This window comes from Lacerta agilis, chromosome 11 (assembly GCF_009819535.1).
Source record: "Lacerta agilis isolate rLacAgi1 chromosome 11, rLacAgi1.pri, whole genome shotgun sequence".
NCBI classification, from domain to species: Eukaryota; Metazoa; Chordata; class Lepidosauria; order Squamata; family Lacertidae; genus Lacerta; species Lacerta agilis.
This window is the reverse complement of record NC_046322.1, coordinates 13,620,584-13,643,188: the sequence shown is the minus strand read 5'-3', so window position 1 is coordinate 13,643,188 and position 22,605 is coordinate 13,620,584. Positions and strand designations below refer to the sequence as shown.

The 22,605-nt window shown below is 42.1% G+C and overlaps 1 protein-coding gene across 4 annotated transcripts in view; it reads right to left on the bottom strand.

Moving 5' to 3' along the window:
- WDR7 (WD repeat domain 7) overlaps positions 1-22,605 on the bottom strand; it is a 212,238-nt gene that overhangs the window by 5,199 nt on the left and 184,434 nt on the right. For all 4 annotated transcript variants that reach the window (XM_033164543.1, XM_033164545.1, XM_033164544.1 and 1 more), the window contains one exon: positions 1,866-1,970. In XM_033164543.1, coding sequence (XP_033020434.1) covers positions 1,866-1,970 — 105 coding nt within the window. The remainder of the gene's footprint in view (positions 1-1,865; positions 1,971-22,605) is intronic.

Sequence of the window (22,605 nt, the reverse complement as noted above, 5' to 3'; positions counted from 1 at the left end):
CCAGTGGACGAGGTCACATTTTAAAATGCAACGTGTTGGCTCATCTTAACTCTTTATGTTAAAGCTGCCTTTTTGTAAAAAAAGAAAGAAAGAAAGAAGGGGTGGGGTGGGGATTAAACAGAGCAGTTTATATGTCGAAGCACGTGCCCGCATAGGAATATTGTCCCTGCCACCCCCTGCAATCTTAGATGGTCATGTAAAACATCTCAATCAATACGTCTGATTGCTTTCTAGATCTTCCCATGCAACTCAACTAAATATATGCAAGTGATGGAAGAGCGTTTTTACGGTTCTTATTCACTGCTTCAGAAATCGCACACTGTATGATGATGGAGAATAATCCAATACTCTTTAATGACACATACAGTTATCATTGAATGACATGCAGAAAGCCATGGTAGATTAAATATATATACTAATAGCTGATAGTTACAGGAATGCTACAAGGCAAGGAAGCAATCATTCTGCTGTCAGAGCTTTCTCCAGTTCTCTTTTTCCCCTGCGCAGATATCTGCACACGTAGGCGGCAATTCTCAACAAAAGGCACCATCTACCAGGAAGATGTCACTCATGAACACCACTGAAACGAACAGGACCTGCTCAACTGTGCAACAACTATTCATTTCAAGGAGGGGGGGGGGTTGTGCAGGAGAACTTTCCAGCAGGATGTGACAAACTTACTTGCAGGAAAGGAAACTCATCCAACATTCACAATATTTTTTGACCATGGGTGCATTGGAAACATGAGGGAACAGCAGTGTGGTGTCGTGGCTCCTCTCCGCTGAGATAGATGGAGGCAGTGAGTCAATGGCTGCTTCCTGGGCTGAACCTACCCACCATGACACTACAGCTCAAAGTCTGCCTTATCTGTTGAAGTGAATGGGGAACCCTCACACCCTTTGCACTTTCTGTTTACACAGCGGCTCTGGATCAGAAGGATGCATTGAAAGACTGCAGTGCACCAGGCAATTTTGCAAACAGCACATTTGAATTGGTTTTCTTCTTTAATAAGGAATAGTACCGGTATGTATATTTTAAAATAAATATTGTTAACTTGAAAACTATACATTCCCATGGAATTGCCTTTGTTCCTGTATTTATTTTTTTTTGGATTAAAAAGGGGGAGTTTGTTTTATCCAATTCTGAGTGTCATAACCAAAAGTTGGGGAGACAAAAGGAGATATGTTCGTTGGCTGTCAAGCTGTTACGGAATATTCTCCATGGGGAAACAAACCCTCAAGTGGCTGAGGCTCAGCTGATTCTTGGAGGCACATGAGACTATCAGAAAGGGGCTTGCCTGGTATTTATTCTTGGGATTTTGTGGTTGTGGTGTTCTTTGGATGTTTCATTACAGAGGTCTGAGAAATTCTCTTTACTGACTTGTCTGCCGAGGAACCTCTTGCTTGTGTGCTATTGAAACCGTGTGCATTGAAGAAGGTTCTCAGACATATTATAGGGTGCACTAAGTTCACACAGAGCTCTTGAAAGGCCTTTTGAACACCTCCCCCCCCCCGCGCTGCATGAACTGAGAGTGGTACTCTTGAAAATATCCAACATCCCCTTGTGGCTATAACACTGGAGGGGAAGATTGGTCCTAGCAGGCTGCTTGTCTGATAAGGAGCCTCATCTTCCATTACTAATGTTCTCACTAGGGAACACCTGATAGGCTTCCAAGGAACACTAGGATTTCCCAGACTGCAAGCTTCAAAACCCCTGGGATTTTTTTTAATAGCAAACAATGGGGAACTTCAGACTGTGTCTGCAGCACCCACAAATGAGACCGGCAGACTCAGAATATTAACAGTTTTGGAAAAACAGCACAACTCAAATATGAGACAAAGAAGTGTCACACGCATGAAACATACCTGCCAGAAGGAAATGTGACTGTCTGTGTTGGAGTAAGTGGCAAGGTAGCGTCCATCGGGAGCAAAAGCCACGGCTGTTATGGCTCCTTTATGGCCGTGGATGGTCTATAAAGAACAACAAGAACCATGATATACAAAATTAGTCAGCCGGCACCAACTATAGTAACATTTGGATTAAAAGAAGATTTCAAATATACACCAAACATATAGATCAGGCAAAGGCAAACTCGGCCCTCCAGATGTTTTGAGACTACAACTCCCACCATCCCTAGCTAACAGGACCAGTGGTCAGGGATGATGGGAGTTGTAGCCCCAAAACATCTGAAGGGCTGAGTTTGCCTATGCCTGATATAGATCGAAGGCCATTATAACTTCAGATTTCTAAGGGAGGTTGCTCTTATGAAGACCAAACTAATAGTTGTGATGTGCAGCGATAGCACTTTCCCATGGAAAGAATCTGTTAGCATTTCACTCCTCCAAGGCTGGATGTGTGATTGTTACATCACATGTCAGTGTTTACTTTCTAGGCTGGTGCGCACTGGGACTGATTTGTGAACGTCCCGGGCTGCACTTCATAGGAAGACGCTCAGAGAGGTCTGCCTCATTCTGGGGGCTGCGTGTGCCCCCCAGGCGTGTTCTGACAGAATCAGCCCCATTTCCTTTTCTGAAATAAAATTAAGCTGGAAGAGCTAGCTAGGCAAAAGTGTTCCTGTATAACTAGGCCTCTGGCTGGTTAAAGAATCCACAGCCTTCTGTGTTCAACTCTCACCCTAAGAGAGAACATAACTGCCCATCATTATCTCTTTGAGAGCACCCCACATTTCCCACTTCACTACTGCAATGGAAAACCACCACCACCAGCAGCAGCAGCATCCCACAACAGAACAGGGTGAATTATCCAATGTTGTCACTGGGGGTGGTGATGTCTGGTACCAAGTAAGACAGGGCAAGATATTCCGAGCCCTGTGCAGCACTACACGCTCCACTTCCAAGCTCACCAGAGCTCTGAAGGCTCCCCACCTCTCTCTCACGCACGCACCAGCTATACTCTCCTTCTTAAGAAAACGAAATTAAAAATTGGCTCTGTTCATGCATTGCTGAGGGGAAGTCCCCCGGCTTCTTCTGCAGCACACATTAAGCAGGGCACAGGGATGATTCTGGCTAACATGTCGGGAAGCAATATATGCATGATGGTGTCCTCCCTCGACGCACAGAGGGTTCTTTTGACCTATTCTGCAGGCTGACCTTTCTGCCGAGTGGGTCAACTGGCTGTGGAGAGAATATCCGTGTAGGGCTCTTAGCAGACGGCGTGATTCAAAGAGCTGGTTATATTCCTACGGCGATCCCTCTCTTAACCCACAATGAATACCTAGAGTTTCCTAGGCTACTTAAACAAGTGCAACAACCAGGAAGAAAATTTATGCAAACGCTAAAAACAAAATGGAACAGAACCCAAACGGACTGTACTTCATGAAGTTGCACCCTCAGGTGTGGGCCCGTGCAACCGACGTTTGGTTTAATAATCTATGCCGATGCATGTGGGGAATAAGTGACAAGCAATAAAGAAATGGAGCAATTCTCCCCAATGTTCAAAGCACTCGCACATATTTTCCCTCAATAATTCTTACAGCAAGGCTGTAAGGTAGGTCGGCATTTTGATCTCTTTTATCGCAGATAAAGAGCTGAGGAAGAGAGAAAGAAAGAAAGAGAGGGAGGACTCTTTGCCTTAGGATATTCAGTGAGTGTGTGGCTGAAGGGAGAGCCAAACAACTTCCAGCTCATTATCTTATCTATCACACAATCCTGGAAATTAGTTTGTATCCTGCTTATTATCTTTCAGGGAGCTTCTGGTGGGATACGGTAACTCTCCTCTCCTCTTGTTTTATTTTCAACAACAACCCCATGGAGTAGTTTAGCCTGAGAAACGGAATGGAGACTTGAACCAGGAACTCCCTGCTTTGCCAGTACACCGTTATTATTATTATTATTATTATTATTATTAGTAGTAGTAGTAGTAGTAGTATACCACCCACGGGCCTGAGGATGGTTACAACATAAAATCGCAATATAAAAACACAAACACATAATAAAAACAAAACCAACCCAATAACTCCCCGCTCCCCAACACATTTTTGAAGGGCGCTGGATGTCGATCAGCCAAAGGCCTGGCGAAAGAGGAACATTTCTGCCAGGTGCCTAAAGGTGCCTAAGGAAAGACAGCATGGAATGTGCATATGGCCAGATGCAAGCCTCGTGTGCACAAAGACTGGAGACGCATTGGGGAGGCTCCACCACATGGGCATCTCACCGGACCACTTGCGTGTCTCCTTGCATGCATTTTGAAAAATGCATCAACGGATTCTGTTGTGCAGGGTGCACCTATGTGGAAGTGTATCCCCGCATTTCATCAAGGAAATAGAGGTGCTACGCCAGGGGTCAGCAAACTTTTTCAGCAGTTGGCCGGTCCACTGTCCCTCAGACCTTGTGGGGGGGGCCGGACTATATGTTGCCATGATTATGACCCACATTTCTGGTAAAAACCCTTATTGGGACCAACCCCAATGTTGCCCAAATGTGATTTTTTTTTGGGGGGGGGGTTTCCTCATACACCCATGCTGCTTCCTTTGTGTTTTACGCGTTGGCAGTTATTATTTCTCTCGCAAGGCGGGGTGGGGGTGGGAGGCTGAGGTATGCGTGCCATTCCTGTCAGCCCTGGAGAGCGTGTGCGCATGCGTGGGTGAAGGGAAAAGTCACTGGCCATGCTAAGTCAGGCCGGCGCCGCTCAAGCAAAAACGTTCTTTTCCCCGCATGTGGGAAGACGAGGAGGCGGCGGCTATTTACCTTTCCATGGCTCACACCGTGTAGCTAACGAATGGCCTCCCCAGCAGAGTGAAAAACTGCTTCGGAGTGCAGCTGCCCATGCATTCCCCGCTTCCTTTGGCGGGGAGCACCGCCACCACAGACACCAGCGGGTGTCACTCCTGAGGAGCCTCCGAGCCCCTGCCACCACAACTACCCTTCCTGAGGTCAGTTGCCGGCAGCTCCATGCTGGAAATCCGAACTGTGGCTCCTTTTCTCTCTTCCCCACCCCTTGCCCCAGAAGAAAAGATTGTTGTGTGTGCGTGACGGACAGAGAAGGGGCTTGTCTCGAGCAGCCGCCCACCTCACTTCTGACCCCCAAGCCTGGCTGAGTTGCAAAAACCAACGTGTGTGCATGTTATGCCAGCTGCCTGGATTCCCAGACCGTCCGTGGGCCGGATCTAGAAGGCAACTGGGCCTGATCCGGCCAGCGGACCTTAGTTTGCCGACCCATGTGCTACACAGACATAAGAATCTGCCTTATTCGGAGCCAAACCGTTGGCTCATCTAGATTGTCCCCCAGCAGTTCCTTGAGTTGCCAGGGTCAGGCCCATGCACGGTCAACTCCTGTGCTGGAGTATTGAGCCTCAGCCTTCCCCCTAAAGCTACATTAGCACTGCTGCAACTTAGTTATCACTGTTTTGATAGACACCACCATCATATGGCTTGTTTCAGCAATTTGTGCCTAACAGCCAGACCGCAGGATTGATTAGGCTGTCACATTCACAAGCCTTTTGCTGTTACGTTTTATTAGAACTTTAAGGTAAAGGGGAGATTTCTGCTGCTTACAACTGATTTAGGAAGAAGCCTTCATATACTTTGAGGCTCCCCCCTCCCCGCCCCCGTTATGCAAATTGGTTGCAAACCACTTTGAAGATTGGGATATGAGAGAATATGTAACAAATCTCTTTCCTGCTGCCTAGAAAACTGTCCTGCCCATGTATACTTTTGTCTGTAGAGTTTGTTTTGCAGGCTTTTATCCTTACTTGCCCCTTTGACAGCAGAAAAGCTCTTGGAACGAACGCTGCCAGTTCATAATAGGAATAATAGGAATAGGAATAATTTATTATTGGCCAAGTACATTTTCCAACATACTTGGAATTTGTTTCGGCTACATTGCAATGTAAACATACAGACACTGTTCCTCTCACAATACAAAGAAGCAAAGAAACCCCACCCATATTTTACCTCCCCTTAAGCTATACAACTATGAATTTAACAATTTAATGGCACAAGGGAAAAAACTATTCTTGTGCCTGGCCGATTTTGTATATGAAGTCCTGTAGCGACGTCCAGATGGAAGTAAATCAAGCAGATGATGACCGGGATGTAAAGGATCTGCTACAATTCTCTCTGCTCTCTTCCTAACTCGGGTAGCATAAATTGTCTCTATTGAAGGCAAGCTAACACCAATTACCCTTTCTGCAATCCTTACAGCTCGTTGGAGCCTTTTCTTGTCTCTCTTGGAGGCTGTACCGTACCAAGCTGTTATGGAATTACAGAGAACAGTTTCAATGATGCCTCTGTAGAATTGGGTCAACACTTCCTGGGACAATTTAAATTTCCTTAGTTGACGCAGGAAATACAGCCTCTGGTGGACCTTTTTAATAATACTATTGATGTTGCTTGACCAATTTAAGTTATCAGAAATTATAGAGCCCAGGAACTTAAAGGACTCTACTACTATAACATTCTACGTAGACTCTTAATCCCAGGGTGGTGAGTTCGAGACCCATGTTGGGTGAAAGATTCATTCACTGCAGGGGGTTGCACTAGATGGCCCTTGTGGAACCTTCCAACTCTACAATTCTATGATTTCAAGTTCACGCAATATAAGCTGCAGCACTTTTACCCAACCCTGGTGCTCTTCCGATGTTTTGGATGACAACAGCTGCCATCCCTGGACAATGGCCTTTCTGGCTAAGGCTGATCAGAGCTGCGTCAGGTTGGGAAAGGCTAACCTGTGGCACATAATTAGAACTACTGCCATAAATAATGATAATAAATAATGATAATGCAACCGACTCATGTTGCCTAATGCCGGTGCATGCATCGTTTTGGAACAGCAAACTTAACTGCATAGTATGTCCTGGGGGGGGGAGGTTTATGAAATAATAAATTGCAGTTCCCATTGTGTTATCAAAGATCTAGGGAAGGGACATGCAAGTGTACAGGCCCTCTGAGCTGTCTCTGAGCACAGACTCTATTGGTGCAGCCATATTATGTGTCCTGAGCTCACGGAGCTTTGACAACAAAACTCCCAAGATTTGAGATAGCTGGAAAATAAGCCTACAAGGCGGCAGCTGGGACCCAAATCCATAAGTCCCTGCCTCACACAAAATGGTTGCTTGCAAGAGCCCACAGTAGCATCATGAGAATTGGCCTCTACTTGCAAACACCAGGGGAGCCTCAGCATTACGTTTATAGCAAAGGCTTGAACTTGATTAAGTCTGACATCAATTCACTACTCCAGAAACCCCACCACTATGTGCTATCCAAGTAGGTGCAGGAAGAGACAGTGGAAAAACAGTTTTTCTTGGTTGGCTTGTCTACAACCTACGATTTTGAGAACTGTGGGTCTCATATAATAGTAAAACAATGCTTCCTGCAAAAGATTTCAGAAACATGGTCCTGCCAGACCCTCGAATCTTTCAGGGCCAGGTTTAATACCCTGAAATCCCTAAAATCAAAAGGGTAAATCTTCAGTTTAAAGTACCCCCCAAGGCTGATTGCCAGAGAGTAAAGCTACACTAAAATAGGAAAAAGCAGACAATGATAACCAATTGCAATATCTGCCCACGGTACTTCACAAACAAGACACACTGACTTCAGCAAACCCAGTGCCTTATGTAATCTCCACTATGTAATGATAAGGAAAACTAAAAGGCCGATTAGTTATGGGGTTCAATATTTTGGCCATCATATTCCTCAGCACTTAACAAGCAATTAATATTTGCCAATGAAAAATGTTTGGGTAATTCAAAGGTGAAAATCAATACTGCTAGCAAACTTGTTGCACTCTTGGCCACTGACAATTTATCCAAATAACTACAATCCTTAAGGGAGCCAAATAGCTTTGATGTTTTAATTTATGTGCTTTCCTCGCAGATGCTAATCCTTTAAAAACAGATTTCCCTCTCCTCGGTGTAATTCAGGGTGCACTTTGCAGGGCTCACTCTTATTTATTCATCAAATAAACAAGTATGTGCACGCATCCACGCAAAGCCTTGCATTTGAATCAAAAGCATTTCTATATACTGGGTTTTGGTGGGCAAAGGGCAGCACATTTCTGAAATAAAACATGTCCAGAAGGATATATTTAGCTGCAGCTTACAAGACGTATGATTGGCACTTAGCATCTGTGAAAGGTTTGTGTTTATTAATGCAGAAAACAAAAAATCAGTAGCAGAAGAAAAGAAAACATAGGGAAAACAAACCTTTTGCTCTGCTAGTTGCTCTACAGTGGGGGGGGGGGACTCAAAGTTACTTATTGTTATTTAGTTATGTATAATCTGAAACTCTCCCTAACAAAAGGTTCTCTGAGCAACTCTCAGAATAAAAAAAATAAGTAATAAAAAATGTAACAATATGACAAAAACACAGTAAGGTGAGAAAAAAAATTCGGCTAAAAAAGACGACAGAATTCAAAAACCAACTGAGCTAGAATAACGTTTAAAAAGATGAAACCTGTGCTGCCAGCAAAGATAATGGTACAAGCAACACGATGGCGAAGATAACACAAACAATTATAACCTAGATGATGTACATTGTTTATCGAATTTATAAGACAAAGACAAATCCTGACACAATGCCACAGAAATTTACGAATTACCCCCCCCCCCTAAAATGAACTTATAAAGTCTGGTTTCACTAGATTTTTCAAGTGCTTGATTCTATTTTTGGTTTTCTTGATGTTGGTGGATAAGTTCATGAGGATTCCAACAATGGGTAAGTTTGTCGTTGTTCACAACGACCGAGGGATGCTGATGAAAGAGGCAGGATGCTGGGGTTCTGCACCTGTTTCGCCCTTCCAGTCCAAGCAGTTACAAGAGCGCTACGCCCCCATTGGGGCCCGTTTATTGGGTCTTGTGGATAGCGCACTCCCTTGGCAATTTCGGGCTTCTTCAGTGATATATTCTTGTTGCCTGTATTGATGATCTATAACCTTGAAGATCTAAATACTTGGCTTAAGCGTAACAAATGGTTCTCTGAGCAACTCTCAGAATAAAAAAAGAAAGTAATAAAAAATATAACAATATGACAAAAACACAGTAAGGCGAGGAAAAAAATCGGCTAAAAAGACGACAGAATTCAAAAACCAACAGAGGTAGAATAAAGTTTAAAAGCTACAACATGATTGTAAAAGGCTTGAGACAATAAAAACGGAATCTGCTTGGCACTGAAAAGATACTAAAGAAAGCACTAGGTGGGCCTTTCTGGGGAGGGCATGATACAGCTGGGGTGCCAGCACTGAAGAGGGCATTTGATAGCTCACTTGGCAGCTGTACTCTAAGGAGGGCTTCAGAAAAAAGATGTCAGAGTCTGGGTGGGAAGAGGTGATCCTTCAAGTTCTGACTTCTATACTGGGAGTCCAAGGCAGGCTAGTCCATTAGGGCAGATAGGGCTCTGTCAGTTTCCTTTTCCTTTACCCCTGCAATTCAGCAGGGAGGATGGCGACAAAAGCAGGGAGGATGGCGAGCTCCACCTGCCACCGGTCTCCTGCCTTCTTAACAGGCACCAGACAGCACCGTCAGCAGGTATGGATAATCCATTCCCAAGGCAAATCTTTACTTGTATTTTTAATATTTTGTTGGAAGCCGCCCAGAGTGGCTGGTGAAACCCAGCCAGATAGGCAGGGTATAAATAATAATAATAATAATAATAATAATAATAATAATAATAATAATAATTGCATACCAAGCACTATGCTAAGTCAAACCATTGAACTGTCTCACAACGATTTTAAAATAGACATGTACTGTGATATCACATGGGACCCCAGGGCATTTGTGCCACTGAGACAACATATGTAAGATGAGATCTGGAAAAAATGGCAAAACGTTATGTACAGTGAACAATTAGAAATAATAATAAGGCTGGGATGCGAGAATAGGGTACCGTTGGAGCAAAGAAATCAGGACTTGACTCCTACAGCAGAAATAATTTATGGAATTTGTTGCCGTGAGATGCAATGGTGGCCACCAGCTTAAGAAGGGATTAGACAGATTCTTGGAGGATAAATCTGTCAATGGCTACTGGTCATAATAGCTGTATGGAAGATCCATGTTCACAGGCAATTTGCCACTGGATACCAGTGGGAGAGGGTTGTTAGACATGGGTGCAAACCCCATGTTAATTGCGCTTTTTGAAAAGCGCAGTTAACAAGGGCACTTTTATTTTTAAGGAAAGGCGTGGGCTGATCCTGTACTGCGCTCCTGATTATTTGTTTATTAACTGGATTTATACGACACCCAGTAACCCGGTTTTCTGCTGCATTGACAACCCCATAACATGATACAGAAGTCCTTTAAGGTGCTACAGACTTTTTTGTGGGGTTTATCTAGGCTGCATTTCATCAAGTAGCTCCAATTAACATCTAATAGAATCCAAGTATATGGCAACTGACAAGCAATCTCCACCGCACCAATTCCATCAAGCCATTAACAGACCTTTCAAAATGAACTGGAAAACCACGCTAGCCATTTGCGGACATCAAGGAGATTTGCACAGCTAATGTAATTCCGTGTATACACAAGAGCTGTCCTGATTTTCCTCTATGTCTACATCCCCATGTGTTGTGTCAGAGAGGCCCCGATATTCATGCACGCATTTGTAGAGCATGTAAAAAAACACACACGATGAAACACAACTAAGGAGGGACACGGGAGTTTTAGAAAATGCATAGTGCAGAGCCAAGTAGCCAAAGTGGCACCCCCACCCCCACGCTTTGGACTGCAACTCCCCTAATCCTGACCACTGGCCAAGCTAGCTGAGAATGATGGGAGAGGTGGTCCAATAACGTTTGAAAGGCACCACGTTGGCTAAACCTGAGGTAGAGAAGGGACCCTGTTTTCAGCATCCCTTAAATTCACTGGAAGCAGATCCAGGATAAGACAAAACAAAGTACTTCTTCAGGCAACACGTAACTTATGGAACTCACTGCCACACTATGTGGCAATGGTCACTATCAGGTCCAGCAACAGTGATTAGCTATTCCATGTTCAGAGGCAGTAACACTTCTGAGTACGAGATGAGGAGGTCTAACAATAGGGTAATACTGTTATTTTCATATCCTGCTTCTGTGTTTCACAGAACCATCTGGCGACTGCGGGAAGCAGAATGCTGAACCAGAGAGGCCCCTTAAGTATGACCCAGCAAGCCTTTCTTAATAGTCTTATGCTAAGAGTGGTGTCCAAAAGGTAAAGGAACATCTCAGGGGAGCCAATATGGAAAGACTGAATCAAAGTAATTAAGTTGTATATGACTTCATTCTGGCTTGAAGGCAAAATTTGTTCCTGATCACTAGTAGGAGGAATTGTTTGGGGCAGAGCTTGAATCATCATCATCATCATCATCAATGGATCAATCCTGCCTTTGAATGGTTTGTTTTCTTCAAACTATTTTCAGCACTTCACCCCAAAATCCCTTCCTGAGTTGTGAGAGTCCATCAGTTTCTTTAATGTAAACAATACATTCCTACCTGTAATTCCTGGTTAGAAGTTACCCTGAAGTAATGGTATTAGCAATTTCTTCATGCAAAGACCACTTTCTCAACCCCTCTCTGTACGGAAACTAAAAACACGACCTCCAGAACTAGGGTTCACACTTTTCTTTTACTCTAGGGTTAACAGAAGAATTGAACTGGAACCCAGTCTTTGATCTTTGCTTATAAAATAATAATAAATAAATAAAATTATATTGACGACCATTGGCAGAGACAGGATAGTGGTCAATACGACACCATTAGGTCGTTATGCAGCTTTCATGTCAAAACATGTTTACATGCATCTTTGAAACACACTCCATGCTGCAGGATACAATTGCTTTTGCTCAATGTGTGCTTGGCCATCTCCATGCTCTGCATGATCACACATTATGTGGTTTGACAGAAGTATGCAGAAGACAGAAAACTGCGGCCAATCCTGTATTTGCTATATGTACAGTCAATAATTTTAGAGGTACGTAAAAAACAAACAAACCTTTATGTATGAGCCAGTAACTTTCTACATATCCTCTAAGATAATTTTACATTTAAGATAAAATCAAAATGGCTTTACAATTTTCACAAAGATCTGCTGCAAGAGGCTTGTCCCAGTGTAAGTGAATATTATGAAAATTCAAAGTACGCACCTCTCCCCTAAGTGCCTTTTTGCTCCTGAAGGGGTGGGGGGGGGGGAGAAATACACATTGCTCCTACATGCATTTACTACAAGTAAATCTCTTTTATTTCAGCTGAACTTCCTTTCCTGTTGTGTTTCGCATTGCTGCCTCAATATTAAGCTTTGAAAGGGTGGTAATGGTGGAAATCACATGCTTATGTTTTGAAATTAGTTTTCAACCTCCCCCCCCCCCGCCCTTCAAAATGTCTCTCCATAAAAGCTAGATTCACACTAGATACATTTTAATGCGGACATACATCTTAATTTTATAATTTCCTAATGCTATTATTTTGCATCAGCCACCACAAATTACTTTGTATTAAAACATAAAACTGCATGATTTGACAGCCAGCATACAAACAGAGCAGAAAGTGACCTTGAACAGCAGTGTATAAAAATACATTTATCACTGAAATGGCATGCTGGCTGTCAGTCAATATATGCCTCTCATTTGTTCAGAGGTTCTCCTGCTGTGATTCCCTCATTACAATTTGCTTTTACTTCCTGGGCAAATGACAAGCTGAAAATGAGGCAGCGTCTTTCTTGACCAAACTTAATCCAGAAAAAATTAGACAACAGCTGCAGCCACCCAAGTGTTACCGTGTGCTCCACAAAATGTTATCTAAAACATACTGTTTTATATACATCCTCGGTGTTACGCGATGCTAAACAGGAGACCCACCAAATGTGTCCCATATCCTCTAAGCCCATCACATTTTATTAAGTTATTTACGCTGATCTCTTAAAAAAAAAAATCAATGCAGCCTATTTTTCAAGCACGCCAGACATTTACAAAGATTTGATTTACATTCGCAGTTTAAGAGGCTCACGCTTCTTTTCTGTTTCAGATATTTCAAGATGACACTGCCAAAAATTAATATGGCAGTAAAGTCAACAGCACATTTTGAACAGTTATTCCTAATTAGGAGCACTCACCTCTAAGTGGATGTAGTTAAGGCCTGCCTCACAGATTACAGTAAGGGGCATAAAATACTTCATTGGAACCAGGCAGCTGATATCCCTCTATGTGTAAACATGCAGGAGGTGTATGGCTGGCTCTTAAAAACTGATGCTACATCCTTTTCTAACAATTCTTTGCTCCCCTAACAGGCCAGCAGTGCGTAAATAAGTAGGGATGGGTGAACCTGTCAGTTTCCCTTTCTCATTTCCCCAATCATTATTTCCGTTCTCCCCATTTCTGTCTAAATTTGAGATTTCTTTTTCTTCTTCTTCCTGGGGGGGAGGACCTGCATGAAAATTCACACACACACATTCATGTGTATTTCTAATATTAACCTTTCTGTATGTGATTTTTACACAGTGCATGCATTTTTTTAAAAAAAGTGCCCCCCCAAATATATTTCTGCAAATTATTTTTGTGAATATATAAAGTTTTCTACACACCTCTCACTAATATACACATTTTTTGTACATATTATCTAGTTAGAGGACTAAATGGCAAAATTCCTGTGCACATTTTGGGAGAAGCCAATATGGAACGTTCACACAAAAATGTGAATTGAACAAATCCCTCCTCCATGCCTAATAAGTAACCTTAATATAGAGAAAGGTAAAAAGAGATCAATCTGGTGAGGCATAACGCACAACTATTTCCTTACCAAAGAAGTAAGACTGCAGTACTAGTTCACTCCACACATTTTAAAATGAAGGAATATACTTATTATTTGCAAGCATGGAATATGAATCTACCAAGGAGTATAATTATTATTTGTAAGCATGAAATATGAATCTACCCATGGGAAATTATAATATATTTATAATTTGTTATATTATTGCTTAATATTAAATTTTATGAAGAATTAACAACTGGCTAATGTGATGTTTTCCAAACGTTTTTTTTTTTTAAACTGTTTTAAAATATTACTCAGCAGGCACTTAAAAGAGAAGCAAACAGAGGACCATGAAAACATTTGCACATCTTTAACTTTTTAGCAAGCCTTCTGTGCATTGCAAAATATAATACTGAGAATTGGCAGAACACCACCATCACCATTATAAATACTCACACAATTTACTGACAAAATGCATCCCATTCACCTAATCAGACAGATAATGATCTTGAATTTACATGCCCTAGCTGTTGTAAATCACCGAAGACTCCTTTTTCTTGAACCACCAATCCCACAAAATTGATGTTCATTGGAAAGCTTGAGAGCATTTTATTCTTTTCTTTTTTAAAAAAAATAAAATAAAATTAAAAATAAACATGGAACACAAATATGGTAATATACATGCTTATATGAGGCTTCATAATTCAAGCACATTATTCTTTATTGGAAACAGATGCTAGATAGGAAAAAATAATGTTAACCCGCTTAAGCAACCAAGCAATCGTATTTCAGAAGCAGTAAGATTTTTAGTTTTGTGTCTGCACACTAGTCCATAAGCCTAGTTTATTATTGTCCATTTCTTATATAAGAGTAAAAAATAATAATATAAACCAATGTGATTTACAGGACTGGAGAATGCTCTATATAAATTTAAACCAGGCTTTAACTTACTTGAAGAGCATATCTGGATAATTTGTTGCTATATTTACCTTGATCTTTTGATGGAGTTCAAGAGGGCTATAGGCATTTTATATTGTGAATTATACTGTATATTTGGAGTATTCTGTGGAAGTCACGGTATGTAAGAAAGAACAGTAAACAGAAAAAGCATGCCAGTAAGTTGAAAATACAACTGTTTTCCGAAATCAAGATCTTCTGCATTATAAGGACTTCAATAGCTTCACTATGGCATTTGGGGACTGCGGAATATTTTTTTATTATGTAAGAGTGTGTGTGTGTGTATGTGCATGCACACGAAAGCTCATACCAAGAACAAACTTAGTTGGTCTCTAAGGTGCTACTGGAAAGAATTTTTTATTTTATTTTGTTTTGACTATGGCAGACCAACACGGCTACCCACCTATAATTTCATGGTTTATTTTTAAAGCCACATTTCCCCTCTCTAACACAAAAGCCAGACATTAGATTCTGTTTAATTAGAAGAGGCTTTGGGACCAGACTCAGGACCGCAAGGACCTTAAGAGTAGAAACCTCCAAAACCGAAGCTGTAGAGCAGGGGTCAGCAAACTTTTTCAGCAGGGGGCCAGTCCACTGTCCCTCAGACCTTGTGGTGGGCCGGACTATATTTTGAAGGGGGCAAAAATGAACGAATTCCTATGCCCCACAAATAACCCAGAGATGCATTTTAAATAAAAGCACACATTCTACTCATGTAAAAACACGCTGATTCCCGGACCGTCCGTGGGCCTCTTTTAGAAGGCGATTGGGCCGCATCCGGCCCCCGGGCCTTAGTTTGGGGACCCCTGCTGTAGAGAATTATTTAACGAAGAACTAAAACAAAAGAAAAATGTTTCGGATGCAAAGAACAATCCAGCTACTACCACACACTCAAGGCTTTGGGCAGTTAACTCCAGCTTGCATGGTAAACTGCTTTGGAAACTGGTGAGACTTTTAAAAAGCAACTTGTGATGAGGAGCATGGGAATCTGTCATTAAAAAAGCAAAGCATTCTGGTGGACACATGGGAAACTCTTGTGTGCCCTAAAACTGCTCTTTCATCCTTATCCACAACTGTGCATGTTCAAAGCAGCCTGTTGCCCAGTGCCAGGTAATTCTAAAGCCAGTTATTTAGAAACTCTGCAAGTTTATAAAGTTCTCCATTTCAATTTGCCAATCTTTAAGGGGAGGGGTTGAGGGGCCGGCGCTGTGTTGAAGTGAGGAACATCGGTGCACAAGCAATTTATGCAGTGAATCTTTATATTAATGATATGGTAAAGTTATGATCTCCTGAGAGGTAAGCAATCCTCAGCATCTAAGTGCCAAATGTCTCTCTAAACTTCTGCTTGTGGACATTATTCTAGAAACAAATGAACGAAAAGGAAATCACTTGTGTATCTTGTTATACTATCCAAGCATTTCTGGGAACTTCTGTTTCAAGGATCAAGTTTGCAGATTGTCATGTTTCATGAAGACACTACTCAGGGCGTAAGAGAAAGAGGTATTTGGCAGTAAATGTCCAGCACCACTTAACCCATAAGCTCTGGTCAAGTGTTTTCCCATAAAGCAGAATGCCATTTTATTTAGACGGCAATTCCAACCGTTTGCAATTAATCTCTTAGAGCAAATCAGTTTTCAAAGAGATATTCCAATAAATTTTGCCCTTAAAAAAAATCAATCTTATTTGTTTCCAACTCATCTTGGGGGAAGGAAGCATTTTAATTGAGGTCTCTTCTGAGCTCTAGAGGCAAGGATCAAACCAGGGCACTAGGATGTATCACTTGAATAAGCCAAGGCAAAGAGGCTGTTCTCGCTAAATTATTTTTGACCGAACTAAGGTTTTCTCTACTTTACATTGCAGGTTTTTTTTTTTTTTTTTAAAAAAAAGAATTATATGAACTGACCATGGGCTAAAATGGTTGGATATTTAAAATGGGAGCTCTTAACCTATGATGTCACGGACTCCAGGGTACCAAATGTGCAGAAATCCATCAATTCAAAAATGAGATGAAATTTGCAATAATATTGAATTTACTGAACAATATGGAACTGCCAGAAAACCAGTGCCCACTTACTCTCCACCCCCTTAACATCCTTTGCCTGGTGCAAATGCGTCTCTATACCAGGGGTCACCAGGAGACCATATATGGACCAGCAGATGTCTTCTCTGGTGCCTACAGGGTTTCTTTCCCTACTGAAAATAAATTGCTATGTTTGCTTGTTGTGTGCGTGTTTGTATATATGTGGTGCCTACAGCAGTTTCTCCATCTTGCATATGTGCCCATGAGCCCCAAAAGGCTAGTGATCCCTACATTGGGAGATCTCTGTTTAATTACTACCATTCAAATAGAAATACATCTCGTCATAGTGAAAACTGTGAAAAGAGTTACTTTTGTTTGCTCTTGCAGGTGCTGGAAATGGTCAGCTTCAAGGACCTTCCTGGTTCCCTGGTTCTTTTGAGACTCACTCCTGGACTGGAATGGAGTTCCCCTCAAACAGATAACTGTCCTCTGCAAAGTAGGGCATATGACCACCCTACTTCTAATAACAACTATTAGGGCTTTTCTAACTCTATAGGAAGCTCTGAGTTTTGCCCTGGGGGCAGGGGGGGGGAAGGGTCTAAAGAAACCAGATGTTTAGCTGACTGTTATGGGTCGATCAATTTAGTCTGAAAGTTGAGACACAGAATCTTTGAATGTTGGTGGAGAGTGGGGGGGGGGGGAGGACTGAAGAGAGTTAGAATTGGTCCGCTCAAGCCCAGATCAGCTAAGGGGATCCATGCCCTGATGAAAAAGACATTTTGAAGGAGGAAGAAAAGGAAAAATGGACACTATCCTCCTTCACTGCTCTCCAGAGTCAACCACTCCCTGGCATTACACCAATAAAATGTTAAGGTTTTGGACTGAGCCCTCTAGTGCTATATACTAGCACAGCTGGGGGAGGCCTTGGGGGTGCAGAATTAAAAAAAGAAGAAGTGTCCTTCCTTCTGGAGTGCAAGGCTGTAAAAATCAGCAATAGCAGCCAGAACAATCACCACAATCCACTGAAAAGCAACAGCAAATGACTGGGTGTTTTTCATTTGTTTGTTTGCTTGTAAACCTTTTAAAATTGACACCATGCAAACACATCTGTGAAGGGAGTTCCATCACTGTGGTAACATCACAGAAAAGGCCCCATCCCTGTTCATTGCCGGCTTTTTTCTCTTATGCCCAGAAAAGACCTCTGAAGATCTTAATGACCAGGCAGAATCAACTGGAAACCTCATTCATAACAGTGCCTTTGCTACTGCAGCCACCAGCTTGTGGATCTCTGGAAAAGCTTGCTTGGTATTACTACTACTACTACTACACCCTGCCCATCTGACTGAGTTGCCGCAGTCACTCTGGGTGGCTTCCAACATAATAAAAACACAGCAAAACGTAAGCTTCAGGTGATCTGCCAAGAAATTCTTATTTTGCTGGGGTCAGTGTTTGTACAGGTCAATGTCCTGTCTCCCCATTTTGGTGTTGGATTGTTTTCTCCTTCTCTTGGCTTTATCGCACACATGTGATTTGGAAATTTGGACTTTCCACCCTGTGTTTTAATATTCTGTTATGTTTTTGGTCACTTTGAGTTTATTTTATAAAGAAACACAGTTATCCAAATAATTATAATTTATGGGTGACGATCTTGCATAGATTAGGATAGCGGCTACAAGTACAGCTTTTGTGAAACTTTTGTGAATTTAGTACAATGTACATTCAGTACATTGTAGTGCTATGCCAGCATCTTTAAAAATTGCACGTAGTAGAGGAGATGGTAGCTATTCTTTTATCATTACATATGACACAAGTGGCAAGCTTCCTAGTTTTGGGGGGGGGGGGAATTCAGGATATTTCATTTCTTTTCTTTTCACCATCTTTTAACACATCCAATACAAATAAGTCATGGTAAAAATGACTTAAAACAAACAACTTATATCAAATAAAGTAATACAGTAGAACATAACAGTACAAAATTAAAATTAACTCTCAAAATATCAACAAATAATTATTAAACGTAAATTCACTCTAAACCATTACAATAAATCATTTTCAAATTATAAATAAAAATAACAACTGAGTCACAATATATAAAAGACCACAATACATTAAAAAAAAAACACCATGGAAAGTGTGAACCATGTTGGCTGGGGGAGATGAGAGTTGGAATCCAACAATTTCAGGAAGGTCACAGCTTCCTCATCTCTGTTTTAGTGGAGATCCTTAAAGCCACCCGGTCCTAATATTACTATGCTGTTTTCTCTGCTCCAGGGTTTATTTCTTCAAGCATACAGGGATGAACTGCACTCTTTCAATGTTTCCCCTGGTACCTCCTGGATTGAAGATGGAAGCAATGGGGGTACCCATGAAGGTGGCCCAGCTGACTGCCGCTGAGAACAGCAGCAGTGCAGGTTTCTCACCTATCATATTGTTGTACCTGGAGTTTTTTTAGAGGCTTCTTTTGGTGCAGCACTTGCACATTCTAGAGATGCACCCTTAAACGCTACCCCACCCCCAAGAAGCTATTCGCATAATGGCTGTTTCTTTCCCTAAAGCCATCAATTAAGAGATTGCCACCCAATTACCACTAAAAGCCCGCTTCAAAAATATTCACTCAGGAATCTGCTCCTGGAAATAAATAAGGTAGTTTGCTCCCCCCCCCCCAATGCATAGCCTCCTGTAAAGCTGCCCATTGGACTGATAAGATTGAAATTGGCACCTCCTAGCTTGCTATGCTGCCTGTGTAGCTCAGTTCCAACCCAGACACACTCTGCAAACAGCAGCTACATGAATAAGAAATTAGAAGTGTCAAACCAGAGTTAACTATTTAATTGAATCTTGTTACCTCGAAACTAAAACAAATATGGAAGAGCCTGCCCTGCGCCGGTCTCCCACCGACCACACACACATCGAACGCAAGGCTCTCTCCAACATGGAGGCCATTGCCAGGAAGAGGAGACGCAAAGCTGGGTTTTTTCCCCCCCAGAAGTCACAAGACTTATTACGCTCCCCATTTCAAAATGTGGAAAATGTTAACGTCGGGCCTCCCTTGTGGTAGTAAGCAAATGCGAGTGGCTCCTTACAGAATCGGGCCCCAGGCTGCTTGGAGCACTCAGAGAGCCAGGCATAACAGAAGCAGAAGCCAATAAGGTGTTTGGGGTCTAAGAGAAAGGTGCTATCCAACATCTAATGATCTCCATTGGGACAGCTTGCCACTGTGTTGCTGGAAGAGGAGCACAGTAAATACTGACATCAAGTTTTAAGCCTGGAATGATGATATTTGCAGCTTGTTGCTTTCTCTCTCTCTCTCTCTCTCTTTTAAAAAACACTTCCTTTGTCTGAAGCTTGTCTTTTGAATTTCTCACAGTTTAACCACTGCGGCACCTTTGAGGGCAGCTGTGCATTTTCTGGTTATTTAAAGTACTGCACACACACTGATGACAATATACTACTTTTTTTAAAATACAAGATCTCAAAGTAGCTGTCTTAATACAAAGGAATTTCAGAAATAGACTGGAAAGAGAAGTTGCTGAATTGCAACTCATTACCAAACTCAAAACCACGGAGAGACCTGGTCTGAACAAAGACATTGGATTCTTATCTCATTATACATGACAAAGATATCTTTAGCCACCTGACCCCTTGCTTTTTCCTTTAGGACTAATTGCAGTCGTTAACAGTCGTCAACAGGTTTTCCACACCCATCACCCATTCCCACCACCCTTCTGAGTAATACCCCTCCTCACTCTCTCACTGTATATAAGGGTCTGGTGACTTCTATTTCAGAGTATCTGAAGAAGTGTGCATGCACACAAAAGCTCATACCAAGAACAAACTTAGTTGGTCTCTAAGGTGTTACTGGAAGGATTTTTTTTGTTTTGTTTTGAATATGGCAGATCAACACGGCTACCTACCTGTAACTGGCACTTTTTAAAAAAAGTATGCTTAAAAATCAATTATGGATAATTAATGCTAGCCTTCTTGAAATGCTACACATGCCTTTATTGGGGGGGGGGGGGAGAAGAGCTGGAAGCAAACTTTGCTCTACCAAGCTGAATTTTTGGCGGCATGGGGAGAGAATTAGGGTGCTATGCTTTAACAATCTATGCTCTCTCTAATCACCCCCCAAACTGATGTGATCACACATCGCCAACCTCAGCTTGTCTGCACTGCTAGCCCCTCTAACAGCTGTGTAATAAGGCACATCCACGTTCCCGCATTGCCGGTCAATACCATGCAATCTGCTCTTGCGTTGCGCAGTTCACGTACAGTAACGTGTCCCAAGGCATTTTGACAATCCATACAAGATAGCCCCAAAAGGCAAAACCTCAAATGAACTGGATAAAGCAAAGGAGAAAGGAAGGCGGGAGGGGGAAAGCAACAACTGTTTCAACCCCTCACATTAAAAGGGGAACTAAAGCATGGGGGGGGGGGGAGAAACAGAGACAGACCAACACCACCCTGTTATCTCCTGGCAGGAATGCTGCGCATTTTGAAAGGAAATGCCATTAAAAACAGTTAGTATATTAGGATGACGCTTAGCATTAGTTATTTGTTCAAGCAGCAAAAGGCATTCACACATTTTCTACTTTCATGCTACCAAAATGTTTCAAATGGGATTTTTCTTGCATGCTGTAAATTACTTGGATTAACGTTTATCGTTTGATATGGGGATTAAAAAGGTTTAGTTCCAGTGCAGCCTTCAAATGACCCTATATCCTCTCTTGAAAGGCCATTTTGTAAGACCCCACAGCAAGACTCTAAGAGAATTCACGAACATATACCTAAGGGTCTTGGCGTGTTTATGAGTGTGTAAGAGAGTTCTTCACCCAACACTTCCTTGCACTGTTAGAAATAATCAATACCCAGAAGTGTACAAGTTTATTCATAGCAGTTTCTCTTGAGGTCTGTGCACATCTGCTCCCCAACTCCCCATGTTCACACACATACTGTGGTGTTATAATTAATTTATCACAAATCACATGCCACTCTAATGTGCATTCAGAGGAGCTTACAGAGAGAAAAATGTAAACTAAAACAATATAAAACCAGTTTTATAAAATTACACAATATAGTGATGCGTTTGATCTAGATTTAATGGATGGAAAACTTCCTCCTGTCTACAGAAGGCTTTTGATTAAGCGGTGTGATCCAGCCTTTGGGGGTGGGGAGGCATCTTTTGACCCGAACGGAGGGCTTCAAGTTACAGGACAGGAGATTACGACTAAACATCAGGGAGAACTTTCTTATGGTAGAAACAAAATAGAAAATTCTTTCCAGTAGCACCTTAGAGACCAACTGAGTTTGTTCTTGGTATGAGCTTTCGTGTGCATGCACACTTATGGTAGGAACTGTTCAACAGTGGAACGGACTCCTTCAGATGGTGGTGGACTCTCCTTCCTTGGAGGTTTTTAAGCAGAGGTTGGATGGCCATCTGTCACGGATGCTTCAGTTCAGATACCTGCATTGCAGGGGGTTGGACCAGATGACACTTCCAACTAGGTCCCAACTTTACAATTCTATGATTCTCTCTCCTCCCATTGTTCATACTGTTTGCAACAACCCTCCAAATCAATTTACAATCAGCGCCTTTGAAATATTTGCGCTAGCAGAACAGCTGGAACATCTGATCCGTTTCGAAACAACTGGGCAGGCGCAACCTAAAATGGAGAAGCGCCAAAGCTTGGGGGGTAGATCATTTGCTCTGCATGCAGAAGATCCCAGGTTCAATTGCCAGCATCTCTAGGTAGGGCTGGGAAAGACCTGTTTCTGGAAACTCTGGAGGCAATACTGAGCTGGACAGACCAACAGTCTAGCTCATTATAGAAAGCATCTTCCTATGGTCCAGGTAGAAGACAAAATATTTAAAAAAAATATCCATGCAGTTGCTTTGCCTTAAGAGAAGGCAAGCCCCTTGGAAACAACATTGTAACTTGCAAAGGTCATGTCTAGAC